The sequence below is a fragment of the Propithecus coquereli genome, unplaced genomic scaffold (genome assembly GCF_000956105.1).
Source record: "Propithecus coquereli isolate 6110/MARCELLA unplaced genomic scaffold, Pcoq_1.0 Scaffold171, whole genome shotgun sequence".
Classification (NCBI taxonomy): domain Eukaryota; kingdom Metazoa; phylum Chordata; class Mammalia; order Primates; family Indriidae; genus Propithecus; species Propithecus coquereli.
The window spans coordinates 6825229-6841701 of record NW_012141747.1 but is presented as its reverse complement, the minus strand read 5'-3'; the positions used below and the strand labels follow the sequence as shown (position 1 = coordinate 6841701).

General features: G+C 51.5%; 1 protein-coding gene across 1 annotated transcript in view; it reads left to right on the top strand.

The window, feature by feature from the left end:
- Window positions 1–322: 322 nt before the first annotated feature.
- The window catches only part of MALL (mal, T-cell differentiation protein-like), a 32060-nt gene continuing 15909 nt past the window's right edge, over window positions 323–16473 (top strand). Inside the window, exon 1 of the mRNA XM_012641893.1 lies at window positions 323–427. Coding sequence (XP_012497347.1) covers window positions 323–427 — 105 coding nt within the window. The remainder of the gene's footprint in view (window positions 428–16473) is intronic.

The window sequence follows — 16473 nt, the reverse complement described above, 5'->3', positions numbered from 1 at the left end:
GGAGGGGTTGTAGCTGGCATCCGCCAGATTAATTTGCTCCAGGAGTGAAAAATTCCCCAGGAAAAGAGGTCTAGAAAGGGACTCTGTTCGCCCGCCTCCTGTCCCAGCGCTGTCCCGGCTGGCCGGACAGAGCCCTTCTGACGCCGCTCAGCGGTTCACGGAGGAGCTGTTGGCTGCGGCGAGTGGAAGGACCTGCTCGGCTGGAACATTTTTCCCCTCCCAGGCGACGTCCGATGGGTGTGTCGGGCAGGAGGTGATATTTGACGGGCTGCGGGCGCCGGCGAGCTGCCGCGAGCCAGGGGCGCCGAGCAGGGCAGCGAGCATGGCCTCCCACGACCCGCCCGCCACCACCTACGCCCCGCCCGACGCGCCCTCGGGGGTCGCGCTGTTCCTCACCATCCCCTACGCCTTCTTCCTGCCCGAGCTGGTGAGTGCGGCCACCTGCGGAGTGCGGAGGGGCGGGAGCCAGCCGGGGCGGCCGCTGCCCTCGGGGAAGGGGACCCAGGGCAGCCGCTGCGCTCGCGTCCGAGCGCGCGCTGTCGAAGGGCAGCCGGCCTGACCCCACTCTGTGCGCTCCCACGCAGGTGGGTGGGCTTCCTCCCGAAACAGGACCCCCGTGCGGGAGGGCCCGGCGGGCCACCTGGTCCTGGCAGGGCGGGAGCAGTGGCTGCAATACCCGGGATCCCCAGGAAGACGTTGGCAATGGACTCGCATGTTCAGTTTCCTTTCTCCAACTATCTGGGCCTCTGTAAAGGTCAAGACGGGGAGACTCTGACTTTCCTTCTGAGAGGAGGTCTTTCAGCATTTTCTTCATTGTCGTGTCGGCTGACTTTGAACCCTGACTTATGTAGGGGCCCCACACTCGGTAGCTTACGGCAACATCTGCCATGAAACAGTCATGTGGGGTGTCCTGGTTACAAACGAGAGCTGTCACCGTGTTGCTCTCTGGGGCGCCTCCGCCCCTGGCTGCAGAGCTGTGCGTGTACAGTGATGTGGACATCCGCAGAAGGCAAGTCCCCTGTGGGCCGGCTCTCATCACACCCTTTTCACGGAGAGGGACACCCAAGGCTGCTGACCAACTCAGGGCACAGAAGTGTGTTTTGTTTTTCGAACACCTTCTGAAATATCTAGCTTGTGAGGGATATTTTCTTACCTGTCCTGAATTTGGCAGTGTTGCCCCTGGGCAGGGAGGAAGAGAGAGTGGATCTTCTTTTCACTTGGACATGACTAGCCCTTCTCACTCTCCTCATCTGCTTGGAAGGTTGGGCCGCATTTAGTGACTTTTAGGCAAACCAGTTAAAGGACGGCTATTGATATCAACCAGAAAGGGAAGCCAAGCTAGGTGAGCCCAGCGTTTGGGTGGCTCCGGCTGAAACCCCACGCAAGGCAGGTTTCTGCCAGGGCTGCCACCCCAGGGGACAAGTGTGGGCATCCTGCCAGACTGATGACATTGTAGTGCTCTTATGAGTTCTGTGTGCCAGGACCTGGGTGTGTCCCTCACCTTGGAACAGCCACATGGGTCGTGGTTGGCTCCACCTCTTTTTATTGAGCCTGTGCTCTGTGTCAGTCATGCAAGCCGCTGTGGCACGCGCTGCCTCCAGTGCTGCCCTGTCTGGTGGAGAGAGACTCTCGCGCATTCCCTCTCCATGAGAACATGGCACCAGCAAGGAGAGACCATCTGACCTCTGCACGGCGGGGAGGGGGCCAGGCCTGTCCCTGGGAGTTGGGCCTCAAAGGACAGGCATTTCCAGGCTGGTGGGCAGGAGAGGGAAAGGCCTGGGGACCAGGAGAGAACAACTGGCAAGAGGATGGGGGGGGTGGCGCTTCCAGAATCAGGAACACACCCAGGGGGAGAGTCGCCGTGAGAGGGTTGTCCTGTGCCCCCACCGTGCTCCTGCCGGTGGAATTCCTGGAGAGTAAAGTACATGCTTACGCTGGGCTCTGGACCCTAGTGTTTTAGTGGGTGGGGATATTGTTGCTGGTTCAATTTTCTTTATTTATTTGTATTTTTATGTAATTTTAGAAGTATAATAAAGCTGCAATAATAGTACAGAAAGTTCTAAGTACTTGTCACTCAGTTTCCCCTGATGTCCACATCTTCCAAGGTACAATGCTTGAAATCAGGAAATCAACCTGATTCTATGCTATCAACCATTATTCTATCAGCCTTATTCACAGTTTGCTGGTTTCACCACTAATGTTTTTCTGGTCCAGGATCCAGGCCAGGGTCCCCCAGCGCGTTTAGTTGTATATCTCCTTATCTCCTTTAATCTGGGACAATTTCTCAGTCTTCGTCTTGACATTTTGAAGAGTACTGATCAGTTATCTTGTACGATGTCCCTCCATTTGGCCTTGTCTGATATTTCCTCATTACACCTTCATTTCTTTTTAATTCACAAGTAACCCTATTCATTGTCAAAAACTTAGAAAGTCCGGAAATAAATATAATCCATAGATATGCATATATTCATATACGCTCATGTATATATTTAATGGGGTTATTCTGCACCTGCTTTTCCCTTAAATGAGCCTTCCTAGCAGGGCATCTAGAATCATGTGTACCTTCCATCCAGGGTGAGGGATGGGGGGCAGAGGGGAGGGGGGAGAATGTTGAGGCAGGTGGGCAGTTCTGATCCCAGTGAGCAGAAGACATGCTGGGCTGGAGAGGCAGGTGCAGAATGGCTTCGCACAGGCCCCTCTCTCTAGCCTGGGCCTCCTGGGCACACAGCCGCTGCCACCTCTGGGGCTGACCACACAGTGCCAGGCCTTGGGTGGCGGGTGGGCAGGTTCTGGCTCAGGACCCAGGGGTCACAGACAAGCCTATGTTTTTCTAAGGACACGAGTCCGGAGAGCGGCTTGTAAAACCGGGAGCTCAGGCCAGCAAAGAGGGTCAGAGAAAGTGAAACCCAGTAACCCAGGTTCTGATGCTGCCCATGCGGGGGCTGCCCAAGGCAGACATTTCCCTCCAGCCACTGTTTGTGAAGCACCCACTGAGAACCCCAGAGCAGGCCTGCGCTGAGGACATTCCCAGTGAACCAGGGGCCAAAATGCCAAGATAGCAGAATCAGACCAGGGCTCGAATGAGGCCAGGCCTCCTCCCCTCAGCTGTCCTTAAGGCCCCGTGCCACCCCAGGAGCCGAGTCTGGCCCCTTGGCATTCCCAGATGATGACAGATTGGGATGGCCCAGACCCCATGGGGATCTACAGTGTCTCCATCACCTCTGCTCCCCCGCAGCCTGCTCTTACAGATCTTTGCCTAAGATAATTTTCAAGTCTTTGACATTAAAATTGACATTTTTTAACTTTTTACTTTGCGGTAATTATAGATTCATAGAAAGTTGCAAAGATAGCTCAGAGAGGTCTCCTGTACCCTTCCCCGAGCTGCCCTGAGGGCTGCCTCTTTCCTAACTAGAGAGCAACATCAAACCCGGCAGCTGCCATGGCCATGGCGCGTCTCTACTTCCGCGCCACCTTCTCACACGTGGAGATTCGGGTAATCACCACCATATCAAAGTACAGAGCTGTCCCTAGCCACAGAAGTCTCCCTCGTGCTTTCCCTTTGGAGTGCCCCCTGCTGAGCAAGCCCCTGAAAACCACTACCTCCATCACGATAATGTTGTTACTTTGAGAAAGTTACATAAATCGGTTGAATCATACAGTATGTGACCTTCAGAGACTGGCTTCTTCCCCTCAGCATCGTGCTCTCAAGACCCCTCCAAGTTGTTCCCTGTATCTAGTCGCAGCTTGTCGCTGAGTAGTATCGGTGCTGTGGGTTTGCCATAGTTTGTGTGACCATTCACCCATTGAGAAACAATTGTTCATTTTCAGTTCTAGGCTGTCCCAAATAATAAAGCGGCTAAGAACATTAAGCTAAGAACATTAAGGTACAGCTTTTGTGTAGATGCAATTTTCACTTCTTTGGGGAAAATGCCCAGGTGTGGTTGTGGGTGGTATCATTTGTTTTTATTAAGAAACTGACGAGCTGTTTTCCAGAGTGCCTGAAAAATAAGTTTTGCCTTCTACGTTCCCACCAGCAATATACGGGACTTTTGAGACTTTAGCATTAAAATTCATATTTTGTTCAGCTTACTGGTGAATTTGGATTTCTTATTTAAAAACAATGTTAATTTCAAAATGTAATTTCTAAGTGTGAGGAACCTTCGAACCAATGGATTTTAAGATGAGAAGAGACCTCCATTCATCCCCTCTGTCCTTCAGGCAGCGGGTGAGTGTGGGTGCCACTTGGGGCCAGCACCGGGCTGAGCCTTGGGGGTGTGGCTCGTAGCCCAGCCTCGAGTGGTGCAAGTTGCCACATGAGCTTTTTTACAAGCTGAAAGGTGGAAGCTGAGAGCTCACGTAGGTGACTATGAACGAGGAAATGCTTTGTGAGTAAGAGTCCAAGAAAGTCAACTTTCAACCTTGTCACTAGTTGACTGAGATTTTCGACTAATTACAAAGAAACAGCTAAGAAGATTGTTGGAGACTCAGCTAGTTAAAAGGGGAGACCATTCGGACACCCTGTTTGATGTTTTCCTTTCAGCTTCTTCACTTGGCTGCACGTTGGTCAGGAGGAAATACTCTGACCCGCTAGAAGTTCATTCCAGGCTCTTCCAGCTTAGGAAATTCACCTTCTTGTCTTTACCAAATCCCCGGTTTCACCTTAATTTCAACCTGCTTCTTCTCATGTTTAAGAGCCTGTCTGAAACTTACTGAAGCCAGGCACGGGGGCCCTGTAGGGCCGACTCCGTGTGGACGAAAAGTGACTGAGTGGGGCTGGAGAAGGAACTGGGCTCATCTTAGACCTGGGCGTAGGAAAGGTACCGTCGCCTCCCTCATAACATTTCCTCAGAAGCTGAGTTTTCCGAAAGGAAAGTCCTCTCCCTTGCTTCCCTCTGCTCCCCTGTGAACCTCCATACTTCTGGGAGCAGCAAGACTCGAGTCGCCCCAGTGTTACTTTGTCATTTGTCTCTCACAAATGTCGTATCTGTCCCTCCATCCGCTCCCACCTCACCACCCCATGGCCTCTTCCCGACCTTGGCCCTGGCACCTGCAGGACGCCGCCCTTCCCTTCTGTTCTCCTGCAGGACTTGGGAGCCACCACCCTCTGAGCCCAAGGTTCAACTGGGTCCGTGGGAATAATGCTGGGGTGTCCCCTGGAAGGCATGAGAGGCAGAGGGAGAACTGGGGGGAGGGGAAGGCCTCAGGCTGGGAAGAGCAAGGCCTCCAGGGAGGGGAGACTGGAGCTGTGCGATGGTAGGTGTGAGCCTCTCGGCAGTCGCCTGGGGCCACCTTGGCTTCTCTGCGTCAGGTTCAGTAAAATCAGAGTTAGTCAGGATGGGTCTAAAGCCTGGCTCAGCTTCTTAGTTGCTGTGAGACCCTGGGCAGGTTACTTAACCACTCTGAGCCTCGATTTCCTCAAGAATGGAAAGAATAAATGGAAAGAGTAACAATAAAGGGAAACAGTGACCCCATAGACAGATGCGGGGTTGGAATAAGGATGGTCACAGCAAGTGTCAGCACGCCATGAGCAAGTGCTCCAGAAATGTCATCCCATGCTACTTTATTGCTGGTGGTCATCTGGACCTCTAATTAGAAAGTACATGTCTCTTGTGAGCAAATTTCAATTGCAAGTCAATAGTGTTTATTGAGATGCTGCTACTACTCTAGCCCCATGCCCTAAATCTTAAGTGATACAAGAATAAGAAGGTAATTGAGGAGATAAGCTACATCACGGGCCTCGGTTTTAAAGGAGTGATGCAACTAGCACACACTTACCACGCAGAGAGCACCCCAGACCAGAGATGGGTGAAAGGAGAAGGTGAACAGCCACAGCTGCCCAGGCCCCAGGAGCCAGCGTGGTCGTCAGGACAAACTGACTCAAGGAAGAGCTGAACATTCTTGAAGGGTTTGGATTTGAGGGGTGAGATGTTTGCTTGTTCAGACTAGGACTGCATAGGACCGGGAGGTTAATAAATATATAAATTCAGGGTATAAGGAAAGCGGAAAACACTGCCCCACTTTAAACCCATCGGGCAGTATTGAGTGAGCACCTACTCTCTGCCAAGCACTGGGGATATAACAATGAACAAGACAGACATAGCCCCTGCCTTATGCAGTGTGCTGTCTAATGGAGGAGATGGAGGGTCTCCAAGGAGACCAATAAATGGTGCTGTGTTGGTCAGGGTCCAGTAGGAAACAGAAGCCACAATAGGTATCTCACAGGCCGGGCGCGGTGGCTCACGCCTGTAATCCTAGCTCTCTGGGAGGCCGAGGCGGGCGGATTGTTTGAGCTCAGGAGTTCGAAACCAGCCTGAGCAAGAGCGAGACCCCGTCTCTACTAAAAATAGAAAGAAATTAATTGGACAACTAAAAATATATAGAAAAAACTAGCCGGGCATGGTGGCGCATGCCTGTAGTCCCAGCTACTCGGGAGGCTGAGGCAGGAGGATCGCTTGAGCCTAGGAGTTTGAGGTTGCTGTGAGCTAGGCTGACTCCACAGCACTCTAGCCCAGGCAACACAGTGAGACTCTGTCTCAAAAAAAAAAAAAAAGGTATCTCACACAGAGGGGATTCAACATAGGGACTCGTTGACACAGTCGTGGGAAGGCTGAAAGGATAGAAGGAGGTGCCGAAACAATCAGAGAATAATGAGCACAGAAAGCAGCTGCCGCCACCCTCAGAGTCAGGGGACAAGAGGGAAGTGAGGCTGATGCTCAGACTTTAAATGAAGCACTGCCCAGACCTTCAAGGAAGGGTGCTGTGAGACAGCGGTCACCCAGAGAAGGGGGCACAGGGACCCTGGGGGTGGAGCCAGCCGCTGAAGCTGCTGCAGAAACCGTGGCAAGACCTGGAAAAGGCAGCAAGAAGCCCTCCCTCCCCCCCTAACATTCCAGCCATTTCTGCTGCTCAGGGAGCCCACATCCCAGCAGGGGATGGGAGGCTTGGGCCACTTGGAACTAACAGGCACAGCCCGGCATCCATGTCCCGCTTCTGCCCGCGTCTGAACTTCTAGCCCAGGTCTTTCCCTGACAGTGCAGCCAGACCACAGGCACCCTTCCCTGCACCGGTGGCCTCTCTCAGTTCAGCCAAGACAGATGACCAAGCACACTGCCAGAAGGTCAGCCCCCAGGAGGTGGGCACATAGGCAGCAGGTGCTCTGCAGGAATTAGCCGGGTGCCCTGTGGAGGCAGCAGGGAGGGGCCGGTGCATTCTGACCCACTGGACCCCAGGCGAGCCCCAGATAAGGAGTTTCACCAATAAGAAGTGCTCGCCTAGGCACTCACTGCTGCTTTCTGCCATTCCCAGGAGCTTTTCCTTGGAGAACTTTCCCCTGGGCAGGGCAGATCTGTGGAGTCAGGAGATGTTTCTAGAGTGCTGTCCAGATTGGTACATGGTAGAAAGTAGGCCAGAGGGACGGTGCCGGCCTTTGCCCTCCCGTCCCTTGGCCCCATCTCTCACCAGCCCCTGCCGTGCCCCAGGCCTGCCGGCCAGCCCCTGGCAAGGACCCCTACACCTCCTGGAGAGACCAGCCTGTCCCTCAGTCACCACCTGGTCAGGTCTTCCCCATCTCGGCCTGAATGGTCGGCTGCCCAGGGCCCACATGCCGACCCGTGGGAGCAAGACTGGCTTGTACCCATGTCCACGGCCACCGCTCCCTGAGGCACCACTGCCCGCCTCCTGCCAGCTGGGCCCCCTCCACGGTGCCAGACATCATGGGTCTGGGACTCCAGAGTCTTCAGACTGATTCGAAGATGCCCCTCTCAGCCCTTTGCCTCGGCTGGATTCTCTGAGCTTTGCTTTTCTGCCTCAGCACTGTTCACATGCACATGTGCGCATGCGCGCGTGCGCCATCTGGACACGCCCTGTCCAGGGATGCTGAGGGAGGTGCGTTGGGAGGGCATGTGTATTTATTTGAACATCGTGCTCTCCGACAGCACATTTTCGTGTAGTCCATCCCATGTGCCAGGGCGGTGGGGGGGGGTCCCAGGATGCTGAGGGGGGCAGGATGGGGTTGAGGAGAGGAAGGGAGGTGGGGAAAGCCTCCCCGGGCAATCCCGAGGGAAGATTGCTCCCGACTTGGAGGATCTCTAGGGCCTGGGAGGTGATGGAGCAGGAAATGGGTGGGGATGAAACAAATGGGCGTTTGTCTCCATTTGGTCCAGGCTCCTGGCAGACATGCCAGTCTGTGGCTGGGCCACCTCCGTGGGCGTCAGGCCCAGGCTCAGGAGACTAAGCAGCTAGTGAGTGGTGTGTCCCGACTTCTCCCTTCTCAAGTGGGTCAGCAACATGTACCAAACACCTGCTTTGTGCCACGCTCCGTGCTGTACATGGGGCCACAGAGACCTCAGAACAGCATCCAGAAGCCTCCAGGAGCTCAGGGTCCAGGTAGGAGGCGGCAAAGAGAGACAACAAAAGTGGAGCGTGACCAGAAGGGAGGTGTGCTGGGGGGCTTGGTAGTCAAGGGTGGCTTCCTGGAGGAGGTGACATTGGTCTGGTCCCTGCCCTGCAGAGTCTGGTCATAGATGGGCTCGGGATGGGCTGGGGAGAGCCAGGCAGGCAATCAACCAGGACTAAGTGACCCCTGTAGCTAATAAACGGCAGGAACAAGGTCACTGGTCACAAAATGTCTGTGTGTTCCTGGGGGAAGGAGGAGGGTGTGGGGCCCTCCCTGGATCATTTTATGTGACATTCTAAATCTGTGCTGTTTAGTCAATAAAAAGCTGTGGCAGTCAGTCTGAATGGGCAGGTGTGGCCCTCAGGGGAGGAAGCAGCAGGGGGGACATGGCCCTGACTCAGGGGCCCTCCCAGGCGGAGCTTCCTGCCTCCTGCTGCACACACCCAAGGGAGGCTCAGGAAGCCTCATGTTTCCTTGGTTTTTTTTTTGAGACAGAGTCTCACTCTGTCTCCCTGGATAGAGTACAGTGGCATCATCATAGCTCACTGCAGCCTCGAACTCCTGGGCAAGTGATCCTCCTACATCGGCCTCCCAGAGTGCTAGGATTATAGGCATGAACCACCACACCCTGCGAAATTTTCTTTTTTAAATAGAAACAGGGTCTCACTCTGTCATCCAGGCTGGAGTACAGTGGCGTGATAATAGCTCATCGCAGCCTCGAACTCCTGGGTTCAAGCAGTCCTCCCACCTCAGCCTCCCAAGAAGCTAGGACTATAGGTGTGTGCCACTATGCCTGGATAATTTTTTTTTTTTACTTTTTGTAGAGAGATGGTATCACTAAGTTGCCCAGGCTGATCTCAAACTCCTGGCCTCAAGTGATCCCCTTGCTTTGGCCTCCCAGAGTACTAGGATCACAGGCATGAGCCACCACGCCCAGCCTCAGGAAGCCTCATGTTCCGATTTTCCTGGGCCTGCTGCCAGCCTGGGCCTGAGAGCACTTACAGGTACCAAGGACCCCCTTATATGACCTATTCTGCAAGGAACAGCTGCAGCCAGCACTTGCTCTGGAGTGGACGTGGACCGGATGAGACAGGGGCCCTCAAGACAGGCCTGAGGGGACTGGGCTGGCAATTTCCTGCAAACCTTAAAGCCACAGAGAGAGGAAATTCTCCCTCCATGAGTCAGGGCGGGTGTGTGGAAGTGTCCTAGGTTGAACCACTGAGTGTGGAACTTGCATACAATGCTAGTCATTTGGGGGTTGTCTTAGCGTCCTGGATTCAGGCCTGCCACACCCCCACTGGGTAACTTAGGGGAGGTGTCTTGGCCAACCCTGTGCACAGGAGTTAATGATGCCCACCCCAAAGCTTCACAAGGATTGGAGCCACCTCATGGGCTGTAAGCAGCACCCGCATGGGCACTGGGGTCTCTGAGCCACCCACAGAGGCCCGCGGTCAGGTGAGGCCTGGCTGGGCCCCCAGCCTATAGCCGTGGCACGTGGGCATGAGCATGCACATGGAAGGCCCTAGCTCCAGTACACTGAGGTCCAGTCCTGCAGATACAGGACATTCTGGGGCTCTTCCCACTCAGCCTGACAACCCTCCCCTGTCTGCAGCAGGTCCCTTTGCCTTCCTCGTCCTGGCTCATGCTCCTACCCAGGCCCCAGCATGGCCCCTCAGGCTGCAGTAGCTGGATCCTACACTGGGGCCTACACTGGGGCATGTTCTACCAACGGACACTGCTGTGGAGGGAAAGAGCTGTCCTGGCAGGGCAGGTGGGGGCCTCCTTGGCTAGAGGAAAGAAGCTGTGCTGGAGCAAGGGCTACTGCATGCTGACGCTGATCCACGAAAAGAGAGATTTTCACTGCAACCTGGTGTACCCCATGTGGGGGCGGGGTGTGTTTCAGTGAAAGATCCAAGAAACACTATTTCCCTTTCCTGTAGACAATATACTCCTATAATTTCTATTCTACTCTACTTAATTTCTTAATGCAGGTTGATAACCCACTAATTGGAGTCACAACCTGCTAATGGGTCTCACCCATCATTGGGTGCCCCAGTGTTGGGGGTTCTGGCACAGAGGAGTCAGAGCAAGGTGGGCCAGACCTAGGACCCCGAGGCTTGAGTTTGGCCTGGGAGTGGTGGGAGCCAGTGGAGTGTTAAGAGGGGGCGAGGGGTGTGGGTGACTGAATCCCAGAGGGTCCTCAGCAGTGCTGTGACCAGGGCTATCGCTGGCTCGGACTGGCCTTACCAGAAGGGAAAGGGACTCTGCGTCCTGGGAGTCTGGAGCTCGGCAGGCTGTCCCTCAGGGTTGCTTCTTCAGCCCCTCGGCTGTGTTTCCAGGGACCCAGGCTCTTTTCATTTCTCTCCTCTGTTTCATGGCTCCAGGTTCACCTACATGCAGCAATGGCCAGAGCAAGGAAAAGTGCTGTCGTGCACTGTGCCTCCTTAGGCGCAAGGAAACCTTTCCCTCCAGTCTGGTTGGCCAGGACTAGGTCACATGGGTGTCCCTAGCCAGGGAATATGATGTGCCTAGAGGATGTTGGAAAGTCACCCCCTACATCCCCTCCCTGCCCACACCTCCCACCGGTAAGCCTAGTTGGGGAATTTATCCCAGAGAAACAGTTAAAGAAAAGAACTGTCTCTGCAACAAGGTACTTACTGCAGCGTCATCTCTAACAGGGAAAACTGGAAACCCCCGACATACCCTGCCCTGGGGCCTAATTGAGTAAATGAGGTTTTATCAACTTGCTGGAATATAATTTTGGTATTGAAAGCACAGTGGACCCTCATCATTCCTGGATTCCATATTTGCAAATTCACCCACTTGCTAAAATGTATTTGTAACCCCAAAATTAATGCTCTTGGCAATTTCACAGCCATTCCTGGACAGAGTGGTAAAAAACCCAAATCCCAGTACTTTGGGAGGCTGAAGCAAGAGAATCACTTGAGGCCAGGAGTTCAAGACCATCCAGGACAACATGGCAAGATCCAGTTTCTAAAAAAAAAAAAATTGTTTTTTAAATTAGCCAGGTGTGGTGGCATGCACCTGCAGTCCCAGCTACTCGGAAGGCTGAGGTGGGAGGATCAGTTGAGACCAGGAGTTCAGGTTTACAGTGAGTTGTGGTCATGCCACTGCCCTCCAGCCTGGGGGGGGCAGAGCAAGACCTTGCCTCTAAAAAATTAAAAATAAAAATAAAATTTAAAAAGGGGGGAGATATATAACAGCCAAGAGCCCCTAGACTTAAACAGCATGCACTGTGCACGCCTAAATGTGAAGGGCAATAGTTTTCTTCATCATGAAACATCATCACTATGTCAGAGGGAGCCTTCAGGGCATCCAGCTTCCCAATGTGGGCAATGCCCGAGTGTATCCTTTATGGAGCCCATTCCTCCTGGGCCCTTGGGGACCAGGAGCCCCCAGCTCACTCGGTGCCCTGACTACATGGGCCTCACCTGTCTTGATGTGGGCCTTTTCCTCCAAGCCTGAAGTTTTTGAGGTTTCGTGGTACAGCAGGCATCATGGTCATCACAGGCTTGTGGTGACCTGAGTACCAGGAAAGAGAAGGAGAGGCAAAGGTGTTATGAAAATTTAAGACAAGTAAAAAAAGGAATGTGGTGTTGGCAGTGCATGAAACCTGCCACGCTGAAACAACGCCCAGCTATGCAGAAAAACCTGTCACCGGGTTGCCCGCCCCAGTGTTCTCCCTGGTTCTCAGCTTCATGTCCGCCTCACCCCAAACCCACAACTCCCAGCCTCACCCAGGAGCCCCAGCCATACAGATCTGAAACCACGCATCTTTTTGGCACCTCCTTCGCCCCTCCCATGGGATCTTCACTCGTGTAGTGTCTGCCTCAAAACCTCTCAGTGTATGAGAGGCAGCAGCCTGGCCGCTGCACCAGCCCCACACCTGCCCATGAGGGGCTTCCGGCTGCTCTGCCCAGGTGAGAGACCCATCCTCCCAAAAGGTGACTCTGCTTGTCTCTTCCCATTTAGAATTCACTAGTGCGCCTCCATTGTCCTGCACAGCTTCTTCCTTCTTCTTGTATAAAATGTACATGTTACTCATTTTGGATTAGTTTCAGCATGAACATAGTCCTACATTCAACACCTTGTCCCCAAACCAAGCAGTTCTCCACCCTGGAGCCTAAGATGCAGATTGGTTAATTGGGTCTCCTTCCAGAAATATTCTCTTCATCTGCAAACAAATGCATATATACACAAACACACACATGTGCATTCTCTTCTTTTGCTACATAAATCCTAGCATGCTGGGCACATTGTTCTGTGCCTTTTAAAACTCTTGGGTCTTGTTCCATTTGGGAATATAAAGAGTTTCTCATTCTTTTTGAAGGCTGCAGAGTGTTCCACTTTGCAGACATAATTGATTTAACTGGTCCCCTCTGGATGAACATTTAGGTTGCTTCCTATCTTTTCTGTAATCAACAGACTACAGTAAACAACTGAGTACATTTGTCATTTTGTTCATGTGCATCATTTGTGGGACAAATTCCAAAAAGTGAAATTACTGAGTTGAATAGTACATGCATTTAATGTTTTGATCGGTATTGCCAAAATAATAGAGCAGTTGATGTCACAGTTATTTTACCTGGAGGTGGAAATGGACTTCAACCTAAGGGTTACATATGAAATTGGGAGTCCGTGAGTCTTCAAATTTACAAATTGTGCATGTGCAAAAATTGTGCATGTGTATAGCACATTTTCCTTGTTGACCAAAGCTTTCATCCACTCATAAGAAGGGTCTGTGCCCCCTAAATGTTATAATATCTCAACCACCCAGCTGATTGGTCTCCCACTTCTCCCTGTTAGAAATGAACTTCCCATCCCTTAGAAAGACCGGCCTTGCACATTCCCTCTTCTGGGTCTTTCTCACGGAATATCCCCTCCTGCCCTCTGTGCCATTGCAAACGGTTATGGCTACCATGGCCAACAGTCATTACCCAGCACTCACCATGTGCCAGAGAAAGACTCATCTAATCCTCACAAGAACCAGAAGAGAGAGGGGCCGGTGAGATCCCCACCTCCTCTATTTGATGGACAAGGACACACAAAGGCATAGCCAAGTTAAATGACATGCCCAGCAGGCAGAGCTGGGATGCAAACCCAGGAGGAGCCAGGCTGCATGATGCATAGATTGGAGAGGCAAGAGTGGGAGCAAAGAGGTGGGCTGGGGCTTCCTCAGCTCTGTCCACACCATTTAGGGAACTTTCAGCAGTGCAGCCTCCCTCACCAGTTCCATCAGAATTTTTGAGGCCGGACCCAGACCTTGGGGCTTTCCCGAAGTCCCCAGAGGGTTCCAGTAGTAGCAGGACTCGGAATGCTGCCTGGAGGATAATGCTCAGGTATCCATGTATTTTAGAAGCTCTTTGCTCCCACATCATATTTTTTACTTGTTTCTTTTCCTTTTTTGAAGCAGTTTTCAAAATAACAAGCATCCTCCAAAAATGATCAAAGAAGTTTTTGTTTTAAGTATCATTTTGAACTCACGGATTTCAATTTAGCTGATGCATTCCAACCCATTGTAGTGGTTCTCCTTATTTGAGGCTCAAGTTGTCCCATCTTTGGCCATCAGGAGGCTGCTGAGCCCTTTTGACCTGACCCCTGGGAAGTTTTCTCACTATCTGGTGTAATAACATGTCCAGGCTCAATCTCACTGCCTCAAACCTGGAATCAGCTTCCCAGACTCCAATCTAGGTGTTGTTACTCTAGTTCTTATATTCCGTTCTTAGCTAACTTTCTAAATGTGAGGGAGCTCTTCTCCATGTTCTAGAGAACAGCAAGTGAACAAACCCCTCGGTAAGCTTCATCCTACCTTAAAAGGTCCTTCCAAGTTTCAGTTCAGCCCTTTGGAAAATGTATACATGACTATGTGTGTTTGCTTATAAGAAAAAGACCCTGCCAAAGTTATGCTTGAAATATACTGGCTGTAAATGTCTAACTGCAATAAAATATTCCTCCACTCTGAGGGCCAGCCCCAACCATCTAAAAATATTTCCTGCTCTTGGGAAATACAAAATGAGTATTATAATGGGAGAGTGGTTTAGGCTGCCAGGAAAATTTGGAAAACTAAATATGAGTTTAAAAAAAGTAAAAACAAATACTTAAAGTTCTCACATCTATAAAGAATCCAACCTAGACTGCTTGAGACAGAAACGAGATAACAAACTCTACTGGGTTTTAATGCACCTTGAATTAGTCCTTGGCTCGGATCCCTCCTACTGTTTAGGAGGTAGAGGGGTGTGGAAATACGAAGTGAATTTCTCTGTGCAACATTGATTATGCAACACTAAAGCCATTTCAAAAGATTCCCATGCAATTTGAGTAGATTCCCAAATGCTCAGAGACCCTTGGCTTGTCAAAAGGTGGGAACAGGGATCCCTAAACCATAACTGAATCTCAGAGGGAGAAGGCCGCATGGTCCCCCTGGTACCATGGGCATAATGTCACCATCAAGGCCCTTAATTTCCCTCCACAAACCTCAGCTGACTTCTAGTCATGTTCCAGAAGGCTCTATCTGCCCCTGCCCTAGGGTGTGAAAACTGGTTTCAGAGAGAGATTGACAAGTGTCCTACCCCATGTCTGGGCCCCACCATGCACTGCCTGTGTGACATCAGACCTCAGTCCTCTCTAGTAGAGCACCACCCCATAGACTCTGGTGAAGGTTAAACATGGAAATGTAAATAATGTGCAAATGGCTGCATCTGGCCAGAGCAGCCAGGATAGGGACAGGGACCCCTTTGCAGGTGCTGACTGGCACAGTGGGGCTGAGATACCCTTGCTAGCACAGGCGAGCTGGGAGTAAGCAGTGGAAGGTATCAAGTGGCAGTTCTCTGGTCTTTCTAAGGGAGTTAGGACCGTCATATGGACTAGACGAGGCAGTATGAGTGAATGCATTTTATAAACTGTGAAGTGCTGGTGAATGTGAGGTGGTGGTGGTATTACTACAAATTTATTCAAAGGAATTGTTCTTTGACCTCTGTCTTTCCCCACCTGTTTTATTCCAGGCCCTATGCTAGGCACCAGGAATACAGTGGTGAATGGCACAGAACATTCTCTGCCTTCAGAGCTCTAATATGTGTCTAAAATTTTATAAATTCTGGTGCAGTCACTAAGTCCTGAATGCCATTTCTACTAATGGGTAGCATTGTTTGGGGGTTGATCATGTACCAGCATTTTTAAACACTTCCCATGGCTTGGTGGGGAGGATGCTTGGCAGGTACTTTAAAGCTGAGCCCTAGCACCTCTCTGCAGCATTAGTGGCCCCTGTCACTGGGATTGGCCTGCAAGAGCCCCGCTCGGAGGCTCCCATTCATTGGTACCCCCTCCTCAGGACAACCCAGCACTGACTCATTCACAAGCAGTCTCAGGCCCACCCTGGAGCTTCCAAAATTCATTGGAAGATTGATTGTTAAGGCCTGGGGGAATTTGTTCCCAGAACTGGTGTCTTAAGAGGTGACCAGGCTTCTGGAGGTGTTTCCCAGCCCTGTAAGAGCTGTACGTGTACTCCTTGCCCAGTAGTCTCTGCCTTGTGGTCAACTTCCTATTCTGTTCTGGTTCCTCACCTCCTCTTCCCTTTTTCTCCTTAAGAGCCCATAAATTCTCTGTAAATTCAAAAGTGCTTTTCCTTTTCAAGACAATAGCATTGGAAGCCTCAGAAGGGACAGGGTGACATATACATGTCTATGTTTTGGCCAGTTATAAGGTAATAACTGCCAGTCTCAGAAAGCTGGGGATATATTATCAAAAGCAGAATGTGTAAGTTGTATATCTTTTGGCTAAGCTACACAAAAGTGTGCGGAATTGTTTGGCCTAGAAGCTATCTAATAGCATCATTCAGAACTGAGCTGCTCTGACAGACGTGAGCTCCCAAACAAAATTCACTAAACATAGGAGAAAGCAAACAGAAATGAAAGTTAACAGAAGCCACAACCTGCAGAATCAAGCTACTAAGACCAAGTTAATGGAATTTTCAGGTATTAAATATAAAAACAGACCAGGTGTGGTGGCTCATGCCTGTAATCCTAGCACTCTGGGAGGCCGAGGCAGGAGGATCGCTCAAG